We start from the raw sequence: 17,405 nt of genomic DNA on the forward strand, positions 1-17,405 counted from the left end.
TGTGACAAGTGGCCCACCGGATGGGTTACAACACACAGGAATCGAGATTTCGAAAAATAACGCAGTGAACAGGTTTGCCATTGAATGCTGGTCCATGGGTATTAATTTTTTCAGACACTCTAAACATCAAGGGAACATAAGAGACATAAATGGCAGCTGTGTTATGCATGGAGGTGCCATTGACGAACATGCTTATACAGCATAAAGTGATTTTTGTTGTTTTTATTATTATTATTATTATTATTATTATTATTATTATTATTATATACAGATCTAAACAAATGCAACATCCATGCACCAGTTTGCAAACAGTAGTTAATACTCTAGGCATCCTACTTGGCAGGAACCTTAAGGCTATCACCAATTTCAAGAAATATGGCTTCAAGATCTGTAACAAAGTGCATTGCTGTTCCAATCAACATCCATCCACACTGCACTTCTTTCAGTATACTGATACAAGTTTAATAGAAATGCAGTACATATTGATGCACAAGTAGAGGAAATATTGAGGACATATTTCTTGGAAGGAGTGCCAGGCAAAGGATTTCTAGCAAATGGGCACACTCTGCGTACTAGCCAGTTCTAATTTTGCAATTACAACATGTCACTTAAAGTAGCTAATTTAGATGTTAATGAGATAATTTTATATGTGCTGGATTAGTGAAACTGTTCGTGGACCTAGGAGGTTGTGACTAAGACAATGATGCCTGGGCACTGCATCCTCCCTTTTGTCACAACTGCAATTTGAAAAGGCCCTGGCTACAGAGATGATAAGGTGTTAGACTGCCCCAGAAAGGCTCAGATTCGAATCCTGGACCACGACAAATTTTTCCTGAACTGTGAAGCTTTCTTTACAAGCAACCCGCATGGGTTTCCTTTGTAGCTTTCGTGCTACATTGGAGTGGATAACAATTTTCACTTTCGTGACACTTCCTCCACCTTGCACGACACCTCCTCCACTTGCAGGATTACACAGAACTAGTATATGCCATATTCAGAGACGGTATGCACTATACAGTACAATGAAGTGCATGTGATCCTAGTGCTGAATGGATGAGCTGTATGACTGAGAGATCTAAACACATCATGATGCAGTGAAGTACAAAGTTGTTATACATACCTCATCACGGTATTTGTCTTCTGAAACCGACAAAATGAGGTTCTTTGGCACAGAAGGTGACCCAATAACACCAGCAGAGGTGTTGTCAATTTGCAAGTGTTCTGCTATGCTTAGACATGTACTTCTTGTGGCAGTCGCTGTCAATGCAAGGATGCAGTGAACCTTTAGCTGCATAGTCAGGACCTGCAAATATTTTCTTAGCTGAAATAACAAAGCCTCCGTAACAAAAAAATTTATGTGCTTCAAGTAAACTGAACGTTGCATTAGCCACTAGAACAAATATCTGAAAGAACACTGAGCAATAATCCTTGTGATATTGCTTTCTTGCCATTCTCATGTTTCCTAAAGACTTTTGACTTTAAGATAACAGGTATGTACAAGTTTGCTGATGTAAATTTTTACTGCAGAATATTTTGTGTAAGCTTCTAACTTAACAATTCAGATATTCCCTAACATCCTTAGCTCTAAAACATCCTTCTCATTTTGGAGAAATAGCAACATCACACAGAACTAGTCACTTGCATGATTATTACAGTTTCCACCAAAACTGGCACCTCATAACTTCTACAGCAGTGCCAAAAACTGTCATGAATAGCGCTCCACAGTGTCCACAGCCCAATTGAGGACCAAATCAAAAATTCAAATTATGGAGTCTAACGACCTGAAGCTATGCATGGACTATGAGTGATGCCATTGCAGGGGTCTCCAGATTAATTTCGACCATATGGGGTTCTTTAACATGCATCTAAATATGAGCACATAATAATTTTGGCATTCCAGCCCCATTTGAATAAATCCTACATGGCTTGGAACTGAACCCGCAACCTCGTGCTCAGCAATGGAACACCATGGCCACTCAGCCATTGTGGTGGGTGAGGTTGAAACTACATTATTACGATATGCACAGCTGATAGGTGGTGCCGACCTTTAAGGGGGGACACAGGTCTTAAAAAAAAAAAAATTAAAAAATAGAGATTTTGGAAGTGTTCTTTTCGAAATCTACTATTTTTCTACCTATCTGCCAAGTTTCTCGTTTCTAGAATCAGTATTTTAGGCGAAATATAATTTGCGGAATGAGTTCCGGCTGAATTCCAGCCAAAATCAACCCCAAAACGGCCCTTTCTTCCCATCGCGCAGCTGCCGTTTCACGCTGCCTATCGCTGCCATCTCGGTCTCATTTGAAAGAGCCGCCTTCCTGCTCAAGTTTCCCGCCACCGCCGCTCAGGTTCGACCATTTGATGGTGCAAAATAAATAAAGAAAGAAAAGCACATTATTTGTTTCCTATTGGCTGAACGAGCCCATGTGAGAAGACCGCGTCACTCGATTGGCGGAGCTGGCTGGCGTCATCTGCTAAGCGAGCCGGCCCACGTGCCACTGTCGCGCTGAGACGCCATTTTGAAAAACTGCGTGCAGCGACTGAGAAACGCAACAATGCCCAGGTCAGCGAGAAAGTTTTGTATTCTGAACAAATTCAGCAAAAAACGGAAGAAATCGATGGTTGGTAATGTTAAAGGTCGCCGCACTTCCCAAGATGCGGCGAGGGCGATGTAGAGGCTACATCGAGTGGAAGTTGGCGACAACGGCGTGGGTCCAGCGTGTGTGCCAGCTTGCGAAGCCGACAGGGGCCGCGTCCGTCGTGACACAGTGATGCTGCAGCCTTCCGATGTGGAGCAGAACACAGGATTCCTACCAAGGAAAAACTCCTGGAATGCGCGTCAATGGCAGCGTCGAAGTGGAAATCAAATTGTTTTAACTGTGACAGCAACGTGGTCGACAGTGCACTTGACGAGACGGCATTCATGATCGTCAATTTGGATCTGCAAAACCAGCTTTTGAGGTTTACAAAGTGCACAGCATGTGATAGCGGCAAAATTGAGTTCAAAAAAGGTGAGCGAGAATACAGCCTCGCTGTGAAACTTACGCTCTCATGTTCCAACTGCAAAGACATCGCGCCCACGTGGAACTCGCCGCATGTAAGTGGTGATCAGACGGTGAACCCGTTCGTTGTAACTATTTTGGCAGTGCGTGCTATGCAGTGCACTGGGAACCAGCAGACAGCACTTAATGATATTTTTTCGGTGATGAACATTTCCAACCGCGGTCTCCACAACAAGACGTGGCAGAACTACGTGAAAAAAAAATGGACCCCTGCAGCAATTCATGCGGCCGAAGAAGTGATGAAGAAGTGAGTCATTCCTTGGCCGGCAGTGTTCAAGGGGCACTGAAGAGACGACATTTAAACAGCAGCAGGCAATTAGACTACATTCCTGGTGGTTATTAGGAATGTACATGTGCAAATATGTGCAAAACATTTGTTAATTTTCATTAAATTTTGTGCTCTTTGTTTCTTGCATTTTTCTCAAAACACAAATTTTTGGCTCCATGCAATATAGAGGCCTCGATATCTCGACACCTAGAACAGTTAGAACTGAAATTCTCTTTGCAGAATGAAGTCTAATGTGAACTTTATGAAAGATAGCAAGCGGATTTCTTACCTTCAATTTCAGAAATGAATTATTTTGCTATATTTTGTGCCACATGGTTGCCACATTTTGTGGGCTTACATTCAATGGGCTGTAAAGTATGTATTAATGGTCACATAAAAAAAGTGTTTGTTATACTTCAATCCTTACTCCATATGCTATCTAACCACGTGTTACAAATAATTTTTATTGTGCCATTTATTTTTAATTGAGGCCACAAACAAAAGGAATTAAATGTTAATTACCTTAAGAACTAATTGAGCTTCACCAAAACGAAGTAAATATTTGAAATCGGTACAAAAATATAAAGAAGACCAACGAGTTTGATTAGTATATATGGGAAAATAAAGAAGATTATTTATATAGCAGCATCACAAGTTTCACCAGAAGCATAGCATGGGAAGGATGAACAACAAAGACTAGACAGGTTAGCGCTTGTCCTGTCTAGTCTGTCATTCGTCCTTTACGTGCTATGCTTCTAGTGTAACTATGCATTACCAACCAGCCCAAGCCTATACCCTTCTGAAGATCACAGGTTTCGCAGGTTTGCCAACAGACAAAAAGTAGCTATGAAAACAATGCCTTGCAGTTAAAAACTGTAACATTTTCAAAGGCAAGCTAAACCTTCTAAATATTGCCTGCTTGAGAAAGAAATTTTTAAAAATTTTACCAAACCTATGTTTATAATGCAGCCATAATGGATGGTTTATATAGAGGTGTTTTGAAGAGTGCAGAGTTTCATGTTTGCAATTGCAAATATGTGTGCTGATTTCGCTTGTCAGAGAAGCTGCGACAGCTATGAGTGGTAGTGTCAATCTGACCTAATTTTAATTTGCTCGTTAGGCAGACTGCAGAAGGCACTGGTGCTTTCACACCACAGATGCTAACAACATGCATCTGTATTTTCCTTTTTATTAAGATGCTTCAACATTTGCAGATCTCACCTGAGTTTTTCTATCTGCTTAATTAATGTTTTCTCCACAATATTTACACGAGCATGAGCATCGTGTGCAAAGCTGCTCCCTTCCACTATCACTACATGCACAAGATAGCAGCGTGTACAGTAAAACCCTACAAAAAAGTGATGACACTTATGCAACCGGCTCATGTGACATCACCAGAGAAAAAGTACTGGAGGCAAACAAAAACAAGCAAAAGCAGTGAATCACTACATACTTCAAATACAAGAGGCCACAACATTGTGCTAATATCTTTAAACGTGATTATGCCATACTGAACAGGACTATATAGCAGACTCTACTTATGCTTGCACATGCTGTTGCATGTGCTCTTAACCTTGCTCATTTTATCATTCTGTGCCATCATGATGCACTGAATTGCTGAAAGTACAGCTTTTCATGTAAAGAGAGATTAAAAAGAAAATCAATTAGAGCAGAATGAATCAATTGCACTCTCTCGTTCTGTCTGATGTGTCTGTTTGGTTACTTAGCGCGATTAGTGTCATTCAGCATTGTTTAGAATGAATTAATAAATTACCCTTTTGCAATACGAAAACAGCCAGTATTACTCTGAGAGGATGCTTGGTAAGCCAGAGAAGATGCAAAAACCAAAGAAGGGTGGCGACATCACCTTGAAGTTCCCACACCAGCTTGCCCTGATGTTATGGATTAACACTCGAGCCCAGTTAAATTATTGCACTACAGGATCAACTATATTGCATTATAAAGGAGCCAAAGACGGAACTTGGCAAGTTTTGAGAATTTCTATTACGCCACAATGGCTCAAATATGATAAAGTACTGTGAAATTTGTGATTTCATGCTGACGTGCAATTCAAGAAATGGAAGTTTAGTCTTCATTTTCTCTTGTATAGTAATCAACCTCTTACTACAATATTAACAAAAATATAGGTTTTAAAGACTGTTTTATCAGTCGAAACTGATTTGATACTTCTCTTTAGTGTCCCTTTAACAGTACCTATAAAATCGAGTCTCAGGTCCCCCCCCAGTGTGTGCATACCAGTTTCTAAAAAAAAAAAAAAAACTCATGCAGGTAAAATAAGACACATTCTGAAGCATTTTATACATAGGTAGATTCAAAACCACATTCTCAGGACAGCTAAATATGCATTAATTGCTCTGTTAAATGGTAGCCTGCCATCTTTTTTTTATAGGATGGTTCAAGTTAGTGGAGGCAGACTGTAAATGTTGCTGGATGTGATCACCCAGGAGAGCAGCAATACAAGATGTTATGTGCTTTAGTGTTTTATAGCTGAAATGCAAGAGTAGCCAGTCCGAAACAAAGTAAAGCCTAGTGGGGATCGCAAACTTCATACTTGCCTTGTAAAGTTGCAAGTACGAAGGCCGGAAGTTGTGCGACCACTCAGAAAGGCAGTGTGCCTCATCAATGCAAGCAAAAGCCACTGGAGGCAGCTGGTGCACAATGCTGTTGCCTTCCACAAGGCTTTCAGGAGAGACAAGCAGGAAATGAATGCTGCCTTCTCGAAGCTGTGCCAACACTTGCTCCTTCTGGGCCGGTGGCATAGCGCTGTGCAGGAATGATGCCTTTAAGCATGGAGCCAACCTTGCCACCTAAAAGTATAAGTTATCCAGCTCAGTCACCAGCGTGCATGGTCAAAGGAGTTTAGGCACCCAAGAATGCGTCAGAAGACAAATTTCATAAGATACAATAATACAGCAATGAACAGGTAACTTAAAACCAAAACACTGCTGCAGTGCACGAGACAACCTTAAACCAGCAATGAGATGATTGAAAGGGGGCAAAACAAGGAGTGCATTTAGTGTAGCCCTGCCAAAAAAAAAAAAAAAAAAAAAAAAAGCAGGGCAATGAAGAAGACATCACCATTGATGTAGGAGAGTATCAAATTGAAAGCCACCATACCTAACAAATTCTTTGAAAATTTATACTGTTTCAGTGAAGTTTTATAGATACGAATCGGCTATATCATCATTCCATATCCATGAATAAATCACTACATACATGCTCAATGCCAATCGGTTGTATTATCACTGCAGCCTGCAACTATGATTACAGTGGTTGTGCATCTCGGCATGACTGGCTCATCGCCCCCTCCTTACTTTTCTAGAAGAAAATTACTTGGCTTTGCATTTGTAGCATATGTTTTCTTTGTTTCAAATGAAAAGCCCTTGACCTTTCTTCTTAGTATATTCTTTTGGAATTAGAGCAACCTGTGGCAATTCATTTTTTGTGTTCCTAGTGCTGTACTCTATTCTTTGTCATTGGTTCACTTTAGCCTTGGTGATAGGTCATCACGATCGTTCCTTTCTTTTTTCCTTTTCCTATCTATGTTTCAATCCCCTCCTTCCTAAAATGTAGGGAGGCATTGTGCCCTTTCTGCTGGTCATTGCCAGCCTGCTTTTTTCCTTCTTTTCCTCTCTGTCAATTGTATACATGTTTTCAAACCAAATAACAAGAACAGCAACAACAACAGCTGTTCACTACGTACGATGTGTAGCTGGTAAATGTGCAGATCTTCCCTAATTATCTGCTTGGCTTGTTGTACGAAGTGAAGCCCACTGACATTGTGTAGGGAATAATACAGTCTATATAAAGGATGCACTTGGAACAGCACCAGAAAAAAGATAAGATGGTACTGTATTCAAGACCAATATAAAGTCTAGCCTTTGTATGCTTTTGGAGCAGTGGCCACATCAACAGGAGAATGTTGTGGGTTTCACACACCCGGTTGCTGGTTGCCCAGCAATAAAAATAGTTACAAGTGCTCCTTCAAACGTCTATCCAACCTTGTGAGCGCAAACTCAACTGTGGCAGTTTTGCATGTGGCATCTCAAGTTCTCCTGAGGAGTGGAGTTGTCTCAAGGTATAGGGACTGCAGCAAATGGTCACCAGCTCGTAAAGTCAGAGAAAGAGAGAAAAGTGAGCAGTGATTATTTGGCTGCTCTGGTCTATCGTGAATTGCCGAGAGAAACAAGAAATGTCAATTCATGTGTTTTGGTATTCGGGATGCACATTGATGTCATTCTTTCAATATGATAACACATTAGAGCTGTCAATTAGTAACATATGACAGGCACTCACTTGATCTTCCATTAGTGAAATCAATGGTGACACAACCAACGTTAGGCATTTTGTTTTCTGTGCGTAAAGGTATGCTGGGAGCTGGTAGCACAAAGATTTTCCAGTGCCAGTTGAAGACACCAACAGTGTTGACAAACCTTGAATTGAAAAGAAAGATTGATTGATTGAAAGTATAGTGACTATGGCAGTTCTGCTCACAATGGACAGATAGAAAGAAACCTTACCACATAAAATTCTCATAATCGTTGTTTCTTGCCCAGGTCTAAACTCTGAAAAGCCAACCTTACGCAGCGTTTCAAAAACAAATTTTGGTGTTTCTGAAAAGATAAGAAAAATAATTCTTAGTAAGGGCCTCTGGCTGCTATGAAAGAAGAAGGGGCAAAAGGCACTAGGCCTATATAATTTCTTAAAGGACTACTGAGAAAATTTCAGTCTCCTTTTTATTGATTTATTGGATAGCCGTTGACTCAGTAATTACGCTATGAGCCTCAATTTACCAAGAGTGCAACAAGTTATTTATTACGTTACCTTTTATTGAGACAAGTTCAAAACATGCGCCAAGAGCTGCAATGACTTTGAAGGTGAAAATGGTGACCCATCAAATCACCGAAACTTCTTGTCATGGTCTCGTGGCACCAGATATGACTGACGCATACACACACACTATGGTCATGTTGCCAAAATCTGAGTCCATTCTGCACTCCATGAGACAAGAGGGGGCAGTATGTTCTCCTGCGTTTCCAAGAGATGCAAATTGTTGGAAAGGCCAACTGCACTTCAGTGATGCACTGCCGTAAAACTGCTGGCACTAAACTGCAATCCTGGGCCTTTTGATGTGAATTGGATTATTTGAAGAAGCTACAGGATACCATCATGACTAAGCTGGTCAACACTGACACCAGGACAACTAACAATGATGCTAAGATGGCTGAAATAAACAGGAAGCTCGGTACAACCTAGGGCCAGATAGGCAACGTTATGAAATTGGTGCAAGAGCAAGAAACCATAATTAAGGAACGAACTCATCGAGTAAAAGTTCTACAAAAGAAAAATGTAGATCTCGAGACTAGAAGCCGTAGGCTAAACCTTGTGTTTTATGGGATAGATGACAACGACCGGTCTGAAACCTGGAAACAGTCCGAAACCTTTATTAGGGGCATCTAAACTACCAATTTGGGAATTGAAGTGCAGTCATTCGAAAGGGCAAATAGGGTTGACTGTTTTAGTGAACGGAACGAAATACCCATTATTGTAAATTTTTTGCCTGATAAAGAAAAGGAGGCCACTCTGAAAAACGGAAGCAAATTTAAGGGTTCGTAGTATTGTGTGGAACAGGACTTCTCATTTGAAACTCGAGCATTGCGAAAGAAACTCTGGGAATACGGGAAAGTAAAGAAGGCGGATAAGAAAAACAAGGTTAAGCTAAAAGCTGATAAGCTGATCATAAATGGCAAAGCATTTACGTGGGACGATGAGAAGGAAGAAGTTGTTGCCTTGACTAAACGGTGACACAGCAGTGATCATTGTCTTCATCGTGATTTAATTGTTGTAGTGGTAAATTGCTGAAGTATAATAAACAAAACAGATGAGTTTGCTGGACTGGTTGCGTCATTGAAGGCAGATATAGCATTTGGTACTGAATCTTGGTTTAACCCATCCATCGATAATAAGGAGGTGTTTCCCAACAACTATGCTGCTTATTTCAATGATAGGCGGTGGTTTTTTTGTTAATTCACTCATCCCTTTTGTCTGCGATAATGAACATTGGTCATGATGCAGTCGAGTCAGTCTGGTGTACAATTACATTGGCTAACAATTTTTCTTTTATCACTGGGGTGTTTTATCGACCACCCAGTACAGATTTCCGTGTTTCGGAAATGTTATATGATATTGTTTTGGAGGCGTCTGATCGAACAATTTTACTAGCGGGTGATTTTAATTTACCAGACTTGAAATAGGAAAATGGTACATGTGAGGTCTTGAATGGTAAGCCGTATTAATGTAGAAATGAAAAACATGGTTGACAGTTTCGGCTTGATAAGTATGTCCTGGAACCCACTAGACTTAGTCATACCCTGGATCTTGTTTTGTAACTCGCCTAATTTAATTAATTATGTAACTATCACTCCAGGAATTAGTGATCATCAGGTTGTCATTGCAAGTATTAAAACGAAAACTCAGTGCACAAAAGGCGCACCAGTAGAAGGGTATTCTTCTTTGATAAAGGTGACTATTCATCAATTTCCAATACGCACCAGTAGAAGGGTATTCTTTGATAAAGGTGACTATTCATAAATTTCCGATAAACTATTTGAATATTTGCCTGTTTTAGAATGCTTAGTAGAGGAACAACACAATGTAGATTACTTGTGGAGCAGATTTAGAAATAGGTTACTTGAACTTACAGTAGAGTCCATACCAAGTACTGATTCTGCTAGGCTTAAAAGACGTAAAAACCATGGATCACCTTTCGTATCTTGAGGCTAATTAAAAAAAGAAGGCGCGTCGTTGAAAGATACAAAAAAAAAAAAGAAAACGAAAGGACAAGTCGATTTTAAAAATCTCTAGGAATTAACATGCGAGTGCAAGAAAACTGTTGAAAAATGCGAAAGAACAATACTTCAAATGACTAAATGACAAAATGAGGATAAACCCTAAACTTTTCTGGCAGTACTTGAAGGGGAGTGGGTCTGATCCTGTTGGGAGAAATGAACTGAATAGCAATGGACGCACTCTTTCTGACGACGTAGAAAAAGCAACGTGCTTAGACAGTTACTTTCAAACAGTTTTTATTTCTAATTCTGCATGCAGCCAACAATTGTCTAATAGCAGCGCTCCTCTTATGCGACCGCTGAAACTTAGCATTAGCGGCATTGCAGCTCTACTTAGGAATATTGATGAAAGAAAGGCTAATGGCCCCGATGGTATCTCTCCAAGAATTTTAAAACAGTGTGCTCGCCCACTTTCACTTTACCTTTATCTAACATTTAAAAATAATTATCTACTGGTCAGTTGCCACAGGACTGGAAAGTAGCAAACGTAGTCCCAATTCATAAAGGAGGTTCAAGAAAGGACGTTACTAATTATAGGCCTATTTCACTTGCATCAATTTCCTGCAAGATTATAGAGCACATAATACACTAGGCTATAATGAAACACCTAATGGACAACGCGTTGCTAACGAACCGTCAGCACAGTTTTCGCAAGGGGTTTTCATGTACGACAGCTTCTTGAGCTCTACAACGACCTAGCATCAGCAATTGATTTGGGAGGGCAAATCGACTGCATGTTTTAAGACTTCAGCAAAGCATTTGACACTGTTTCCCATTCTCTGCTCTTTGAAAAACTTCGACTAATTAATATAGATTCAAGTGTTCTTCAATGGATTGAGAACTACTTGTCAAGGCGCTGTCAGTGTGTTATCTTGAACAGCATCAAGTCAGTTTGCCTAGAAGTCACGTCAGGCGTTCCGCAGGGGTCTGTGCTGGGGCCTCTTTTATTTCTTATCTATATTAATGACATTCATTTAGGCATCAGCTATAATGTACTCCTCTTTGCAGATGACTGTATTACATATATAAAAATTAAAAATGAATGTGATGTCCTAGAACTACAAGCCAATCTTGAATGTATTTGTGAATGGTGTTCCATGTAGAAAATGAATCTGAACACGAATAAGTGTGTCCATGTGTGTTTTACTAAGAAAGCAACGACTAAATGTTTGGGTGTGCTGCTGTCGGACGACTGTTCTTGGAATGCGCATGTGGATTATGTGGTTGCCAAGGCCACAGTAGCATTAAACTATATTCAAAGAAATTTAATATGTGCAAATTCCAACCTTAGAAGCATGGCGTACCTAACATGTATAAGACCTATCTTGGAATATGCCTGTACTCTATGGACCCATCACAAACATGTCTGATCAATAAACTTGAAAATTTCAAAATTCAGAACAGAGCAGCCAGGTTTGTCTTGGGTAGGTATGGTAGGAACTATAGTTGCACTGAAATGAAAACAGAGCGGAATCGGGAATCACTTTCGTCACGCCGAAAGAAATTGCGGTTAAAACTTTTATACCAAATATTTATTAACAAAACTGGAACTGATAGCGAAAGTTATTTAAAACAGCCAAATTATATATCTGGATGGACTGACCACAAGTACAAAATTAGGGAATACCAGGCCAGGACGAACCTGTATGCAAATTCTTTTTTTTGTAAAAACGATCGCTCAGTGGAATCAACTGACGTCTGAGCAAGTGTGCAGTGTGAATGAAGATGTTTTTTTTCTCAAGATTGCAACCGCCCTGCTGTAGCGCCTTCGGGCAAAGCGAAGAAATACATGAATTAAAAAAAGATAATAATAATAAAGTTGTCACTGCTTCTGAGCTCCATAGTCAGACTCTCCTGCCCCATACTGGAATCCAGCCTTGTAAAGTATTTTTGATGCAATGCGAGGTAATCGTCATCCAAGCTGTCGTTATGATTTCCACAGTTGTGAACAATGTCATCCGCAGCAGGATGTTAGCGGCTGAGTGATGATTTTAGCGGTCATTTTGTGTAGCTGAGAGGTAATGTACTGAGTCATTAGAGGCACATAGACTTTTCCAACAGAAACAAAACCACTGCACACATCACTGCAGCTGGCTCCAGGACCTCTAGTCAGACTCTTGTTGCACCTGCACTGCTCAAAAGCCCTGGAGAAGGAGCCAAAATATGATCCACAGACTGTCTAGGGAAGACCAGTTTTGAAGCTTTTTAACTACAGGATTTCCATAGGCACAACATTAAAGAACCAGGGCTCAATAACACTCAGGCTTCCACTGGCTTTGTTTCTTTTGACAAAGGCTCTAAATAGCATGTAGTCTGCACTTATGCAGAGTGCACTAACTGCCAAGTTATCATACAATACTAATGCTGCCCAAGCACTAAAAGTGAGATGCTCTATTCTAAGTGATGCCTAAGTGCTACACCTCACCTGGAAGTTTTCCATGAAGGTCAGCTTTTAGAAGTGGCTGGACACCTATCCTTTCATTTTCTTTGATGTGTGCAGCAAGATTATGAGCTTCGCTTTCATTCATAGTGTTTTCCACTCTATCTTGATGTTCTGTGGAGGAGACATATTGTTCCAAAGAATGTAGGGCTATAACAGTTTTTTAGATGAAACTTCAGCAGAGCTGCCCTCCAAAACAATTTATAATAGTGCAAGACATCAGAAACTCTGTACAAAAGAATAACTTACGATTAATATCTTTTGAACAAAAGACCTTTGTCAAGGTTTCTGGCATGTTGCAGCTCTTGATACCACGTGCCATTTCAGCAGCTTCCTCTAATGTGGGCAAATGGGCCACTTCTGGTTCAGCAGGGATTTCAAGCTTACCTAGAATAAAAAAATAAAAAGAAAAACAACAATCCTGGTTAGCACAGCACTCTTGTTTCTAAAAGCATTTAAAAAGAAGTGCACAGGAAACATACTTGTGTTTGTAGAACAGGAACGTGCCCAATGGCCAAGTTCACCACATTTGAAGCATTTTGATGTGCCACTTTTAGAAGAGGCTCCCTCAGAGAAATTGTGTTTCTTTTTCCACTCTTTGTATTTCAGCTGCCGGACATTCACTTTGTGATGACCACGTGAAAACTTCTTTCTCTTCAGGTTGATCCGCACAAAGTTTTCGCTAAGACTTTTACTAGTTTTATGCCTGAAACAGCATGTATTTCATATTTGAAGGCATCCATCATTAATCAGGGCAGCTACTACACACAAAATTCTCAACACAAATATATTTTTCATTACCTTTTCGTGTTATCCTTTCCAGCTTTCCTTGGTTGTATTGCAGAACTTCCTGATTGTATGTCATCTGGATCTGTCATTGATGGCTTGTTTAACTCTTCCTTCACTTCAGAGTGTTCACCAGAACCAGAATTTTTCAAAGTCTTTCGTCTTTTCACTGTCTCTTGTTTCTTTCCAGACAGTCCGAGTGTGCTTGCAGTTTCTGTTCTTCTCTGCCGTTTCCTCTTTGGCTTTTCGCAGTCTTTTTTTGCCACCACTTCAACCTCAGAACTTTCACATGCTTTCTTAAGAGGCTCCTCTTTCAATTTATGTGCAGCCTGCGATGGTAGGCATTTCTTGCTCCCGTCAAGCTTATTTACTCGAATTTCTTTATTTGAGCATAACTGGTGCCGGGTGTTTGGTATGTGATGAATAGTACCGCTTTCATTTTGTGTATTTACTTGTGATTTACCTAACTGTGTACTAGAACTGTCTTCTTCAGATGTAACCCCGGAAAGCAATGTGAGATGATGGGACACATGCTGCTGCTGTACAGCAGGAGTCTGAGGGGGTGTGGGTGTGAGAAACACATCATCTGTTGATTCTATGGATGAACAGCTGATCGGACAAGTCTTGCTGACCTTGGTTTTGATGTATCCTTTCTCACTCAACCTGGCACTGCATGTGCTTGGCCTACATGCCAAGGGAAGTGGTGACGACGATGATGGAGGAGTGAAGAACACCTCATCATCAGCAATGCTATTTCTTGACAGCCATGACTCGTTAAGGCTATGTGTATAGTACAGCATACGTGAAGCTAATACCATTTTGCATGGAGATATAGATACTCTATCTTCATTTGTGGCTGCAACTGCTTCATTTGGAGTGCATTCCTTAGCTTGTACATGTTTGCAGTCAGTTTTGGAAAGTGCTACAGAGCTCGAGTTTTCCTTGTGCACTTCCAATCTCGGACACACAGGTTCATCTTGCACACTTTTAGATCGATATCTATGGGGCATGCATCCTGGTTTGGATGAACTCTGAAATATAAAAAAGGTAGTCAAATTCTCTGGTTTCCGACATAGAAGATCATATGCTGGGAGGCTTACTTCTGGGTGAAACGACGCCAGCAGCTTTTCACGGACTTTGTTGGTGTAAACACTTGAAGAACTTGGTCGTACTTTTTTTTGGTTCGCGGCAGATTTTCTGTTCAGTGAGACGTCCCATACGCCATTATCTGAGGATACCTAGAAATGCAACCAAAGCAAGCCGACTTTTTACTTAAAGCATTACTAACCTCTGTACAGAATGAACTATGACTTACCGATGAACTCGGTTCAGAGAGACTTTTCTTGAGCTTCCAGTACTGTGTATAGGCCTCTGAAATATGTCCATGCGCACTGTTAAAAAGTGCAAGCGCACGTAAAGAGGACATAATAGTCTCCCTAAAGTATGTCGAAGAATACACACACTAACAAAGTTTCGAGAGCTTGCAAACAAGTTTTTAACAAAAGCGTGGCGTCTATCAACAGAAAACGAAACGCAATCGCTTCGTCTATGTCGACTGCTTCAAGCTGGTGTCACTTCTTACAGTTAGCAATGATGTGGCAGGGATGTCACCGCTCGCAGCTATGCGGGAACGACAGTTAAAATTCTAGTTTGTTTCGGAGTTGAATAAGAGAGAAGATGCACCTGATATATTTTCCGGCGCGTCTTTTATGTCAGCCTGGAACAAGAAAACAAGAAAAACATTTATGCTCACTTCCCGTAAAACTCAAATTAATTGTTAATACAGCACGCAACTGAAAATACTAACAGCAGTAGGTTTTCTGGCCTTTTCAATGATGAATGTCTTCTCCCACTCCTTAATTACAACTTTAAGTCGTTGGAGATCTTGATTCAAGTTCATTTCATCAAGGACACAACGTCAATGGTTCTGACAACTTAATTATATATAACTTATCCACATTGCAAACTTTCAATGGTTTCGCGGCAAAAATAAGCTGATAAACTAGACTTGTCTTGACGGTGACTTGACTTCGCGTCTTCAACAAGTATTCAATGCATCATTTTATTTGCTTTTCTTTAAACCAAAACTTGATTTTTCTACATAATATTTGCTACATAAATATTTTTGGCCTGGTTTATGACTTTATGCAATAAAACGTGTTTTAGCAGCGCAAGCTTATTGTTACAATATGCAGGTGCTTTCGTTTTTGCAGGGCCTGTGATGCCTGTCGCTTTTTTTTCTGTTTTTTTGGTCCGCTTTAGTGGTGCTTGGTGCGGGTGCATAGTGTGGACCGTGTGGTGTAAGGTGTATCGGGCTTATGTATACATTTCGGGCCATGCGAAGTTAGCGCTGCTGAGTAGTGTAGTGTTCAAGTGAGAAAAGTGAGTGCACTGTGAGAGTGAAGGTGTTTGCATGCAGTAACTGAACACACTGAGGGGCGTGCCTTTTTTTCGTCGTCGTTTGTGTACCGCGTCTTGCTTTTTTGTGAGATTGTTATATTTAAATTAAGAAATTGAGCTGATTCAACGCGAGTTAAAATGTACTTGTAACTTATGTGTACAAAATTGACGATGTGCAATGGTAATCGTATTTCGTTACAAAGAAAGGAGCTTTGAGTGCGTGGTCAGGTACCCATCGTACCCATCAAGCTCTCGAACGTACCGTCTCGTGAAAGTGATAGCTCCTTTTGCTGGACATCCTCGCTGCTTAAGTTAACCTGCTTGACGGACAGATATATGGAGCACAAGTCGAGAAGAGCGTCAGGAAATGGGTGCCGCCTCCACAACCTTGCGTAATATGAAATATTGTTTCCTTCATGTGCATGGAATGCTGTTCGAATATCGCCATTTAAGTTAACCCGTCGATCACCGCGAACACAGTTGCTTAAAAATTCACACCACTTCTGTAGACTTGCGCCAACGATGTATGGCTTATGCACTGCAATTATACGATCCTTCCATTTTCGGGTGTTCTATTTTTGCTAAATTTGTGAAATAAGGTTAGACCTATATATTTATTATATGGTTATGGAGAACTCCAGTGTATAATAAAAAAAAAAAGCCTTCCCCGTATTCGGTTTTACTTTTCGTTTATAGTTCTGCTTGCCACTGAGAACAACCCAAGCTTTCTGTGCCAGCTCATTTTTTTTCTCAAACATGCTATTATTAGAGGTTGCTCCAAGGAAGTATCTTCCAACCTGCGCACTGTTGGTTTGTTCTATTTTTTTTTATGCTTCATTAATTCTTACTGACGTACATGTGTATTACAATTTGCAGCATTGCTATGCCATACCGGCTGTGCCTTTACACATATGTGCCTAAGTTGCAAGTTATTTTTATGTTGGAGAAGTCATTTTGTTTGGAATGTCAAAGAGCATTGAAGCAGTGTTTTCTGATGTGCAGTAGTGTGTGATGATATCTCGTCAGAAAGGACTCTGATCATTTTTTGTTCTGGTAGCCCTAGCCCTGTCAGATGTGAGCCCAGATGCTGTTAAACGTCCCTGCAGTAAACCTACATTTTGCACAAGCATTTAAAGAAATGTGTGATCTAACAATTGGTTTGAAAGATAGTGCTTAGATTGGGCCAAGGCAGCTGCTGAATTTCATGCCATAAGCTGATTTTCTGCTTGATACATTTCAGTTGATTGTAGTAGTTCGTTTCAACCTGTATATAGCAAAAATTGTGAAGCAATATCACTGACATCATGTGGCTGTGTACCAAACAGCCCTGACCTGGTCACTTTTATTCATGCCTGCAATAGGGCATGCACAAAACTGTGACACTGGAAGCATACCATTTTGTCTGCGCTTATAACATTGGCTAGAGCAGATGCCTGACTAGGATTTTGATATTGAAGTTTCGACGACAACGCTGCCCTGGCAGTTGGTGTCTGCTTTTTATGAAATGAATGTGGTCATCTTGGAAAAAGTTTGACTTAATCTGATTGTTGTGGTGTGATATAGGGTTCAAATTTTGGGAAAGT

General features: G+C 40.4%; 2 protein-coding genes across 4 annotated transcripts in view; one reads left to right on the forward strand and one right to left on the reverse strand.

Moving 5' to 3' along the window:
- RecQ4 (RecQ4 helicase) overlaps nt 1-15,431 on the reverse strand; it is a 30,653-nt gene extending 15,222 nt beyond the window's left edge. The window contains exons 1-12 of the mRNA XM_075672060.1: nt 15,230-15,431; nt 15,106-15,139; nt 14,738-14,793; nt 14,523-14,660; nt 13,438-14,453; nt 13,119-13,342; nt 12,886-13,023; nt 12,622-12,750; nt 7,869-7,961; nt 7,645-7,781; nt 5,904-6,155; nt 1,121-1,303 (exon numbers count right to left, since the gene is read on the reverse strand). Of these exons, the coding sequence (XP_075528175.1) occupies nt 1,121-1,303; nt 5,904-6,155; nt 7,645-7,781; nt 7,869-7,961; nt 12,622-12,750; nt 12,886-13,023; nt 13,119-13,342; nt 13,438-14,453; nt 14,523-14,660; nt 14,738-14,793; nt 15,106-15,139; nt 15,230-15,322 (2,493 nt within the window). The 5' untranslated portion in view covers nt 15,323-15,431. The remainder of the gene's footprint in view (nt 1-1,120; nt 1,304-5,903; nt 6,156-7,644; nt 7,782-7,868; nt 7,962-12,621; nt 12,751-12,885; nt 13,024-13,118; nt 13,343-13,437; nt 14,454-14,522; nt 14,661-14,737; nt 14,794-15,105; nt 15,140-15,229) is intronic.
- Nucleotides 15,432-15,658: 227 nt separating this feature from the next.
- grsm (probable aminopeptidase NPEPL1 granny smith protein) overlaps nt 15,659-17,405 on the forward strand; it is a 49,366-nt gene continuing 47,619 nt past the window's right edge. Inside the window, exon 1 of one of the 3 annotated variants that reach the window (XM_075672082.1) lies at nt 15,659-15,804. Coding sequence is in view for 2 of the 3 variants with exons in the window: in XM_075672091.1 (XP_075528206.1) it covers nt 16,159-16,214 (56 nt within the window). In the remaining variant the exon portion in view is untranslated. Of the gene's footprint in view, nt 15,805-15,839; nt 16,215-17,405 lie in introns of those variants that run through there. The other 2 variants (XM_075672091.1, XM_075672074.1) reach the window with 2 other exon arrangements.

This window comes from Dermacentor variabilis, chromosome 1 (assembly GCF_050947875.1).
Source record: "Dermacentor variabilis isolate Ectoservices chromosome 1, ASM5094787v1, whole genome shotgun sequence".
NCBI lineage: Eukaryota > Metazoa > Arthropoda > Arachnida > Ixodida > Ixodidae > Dermacentor > Dermacentor variabilis.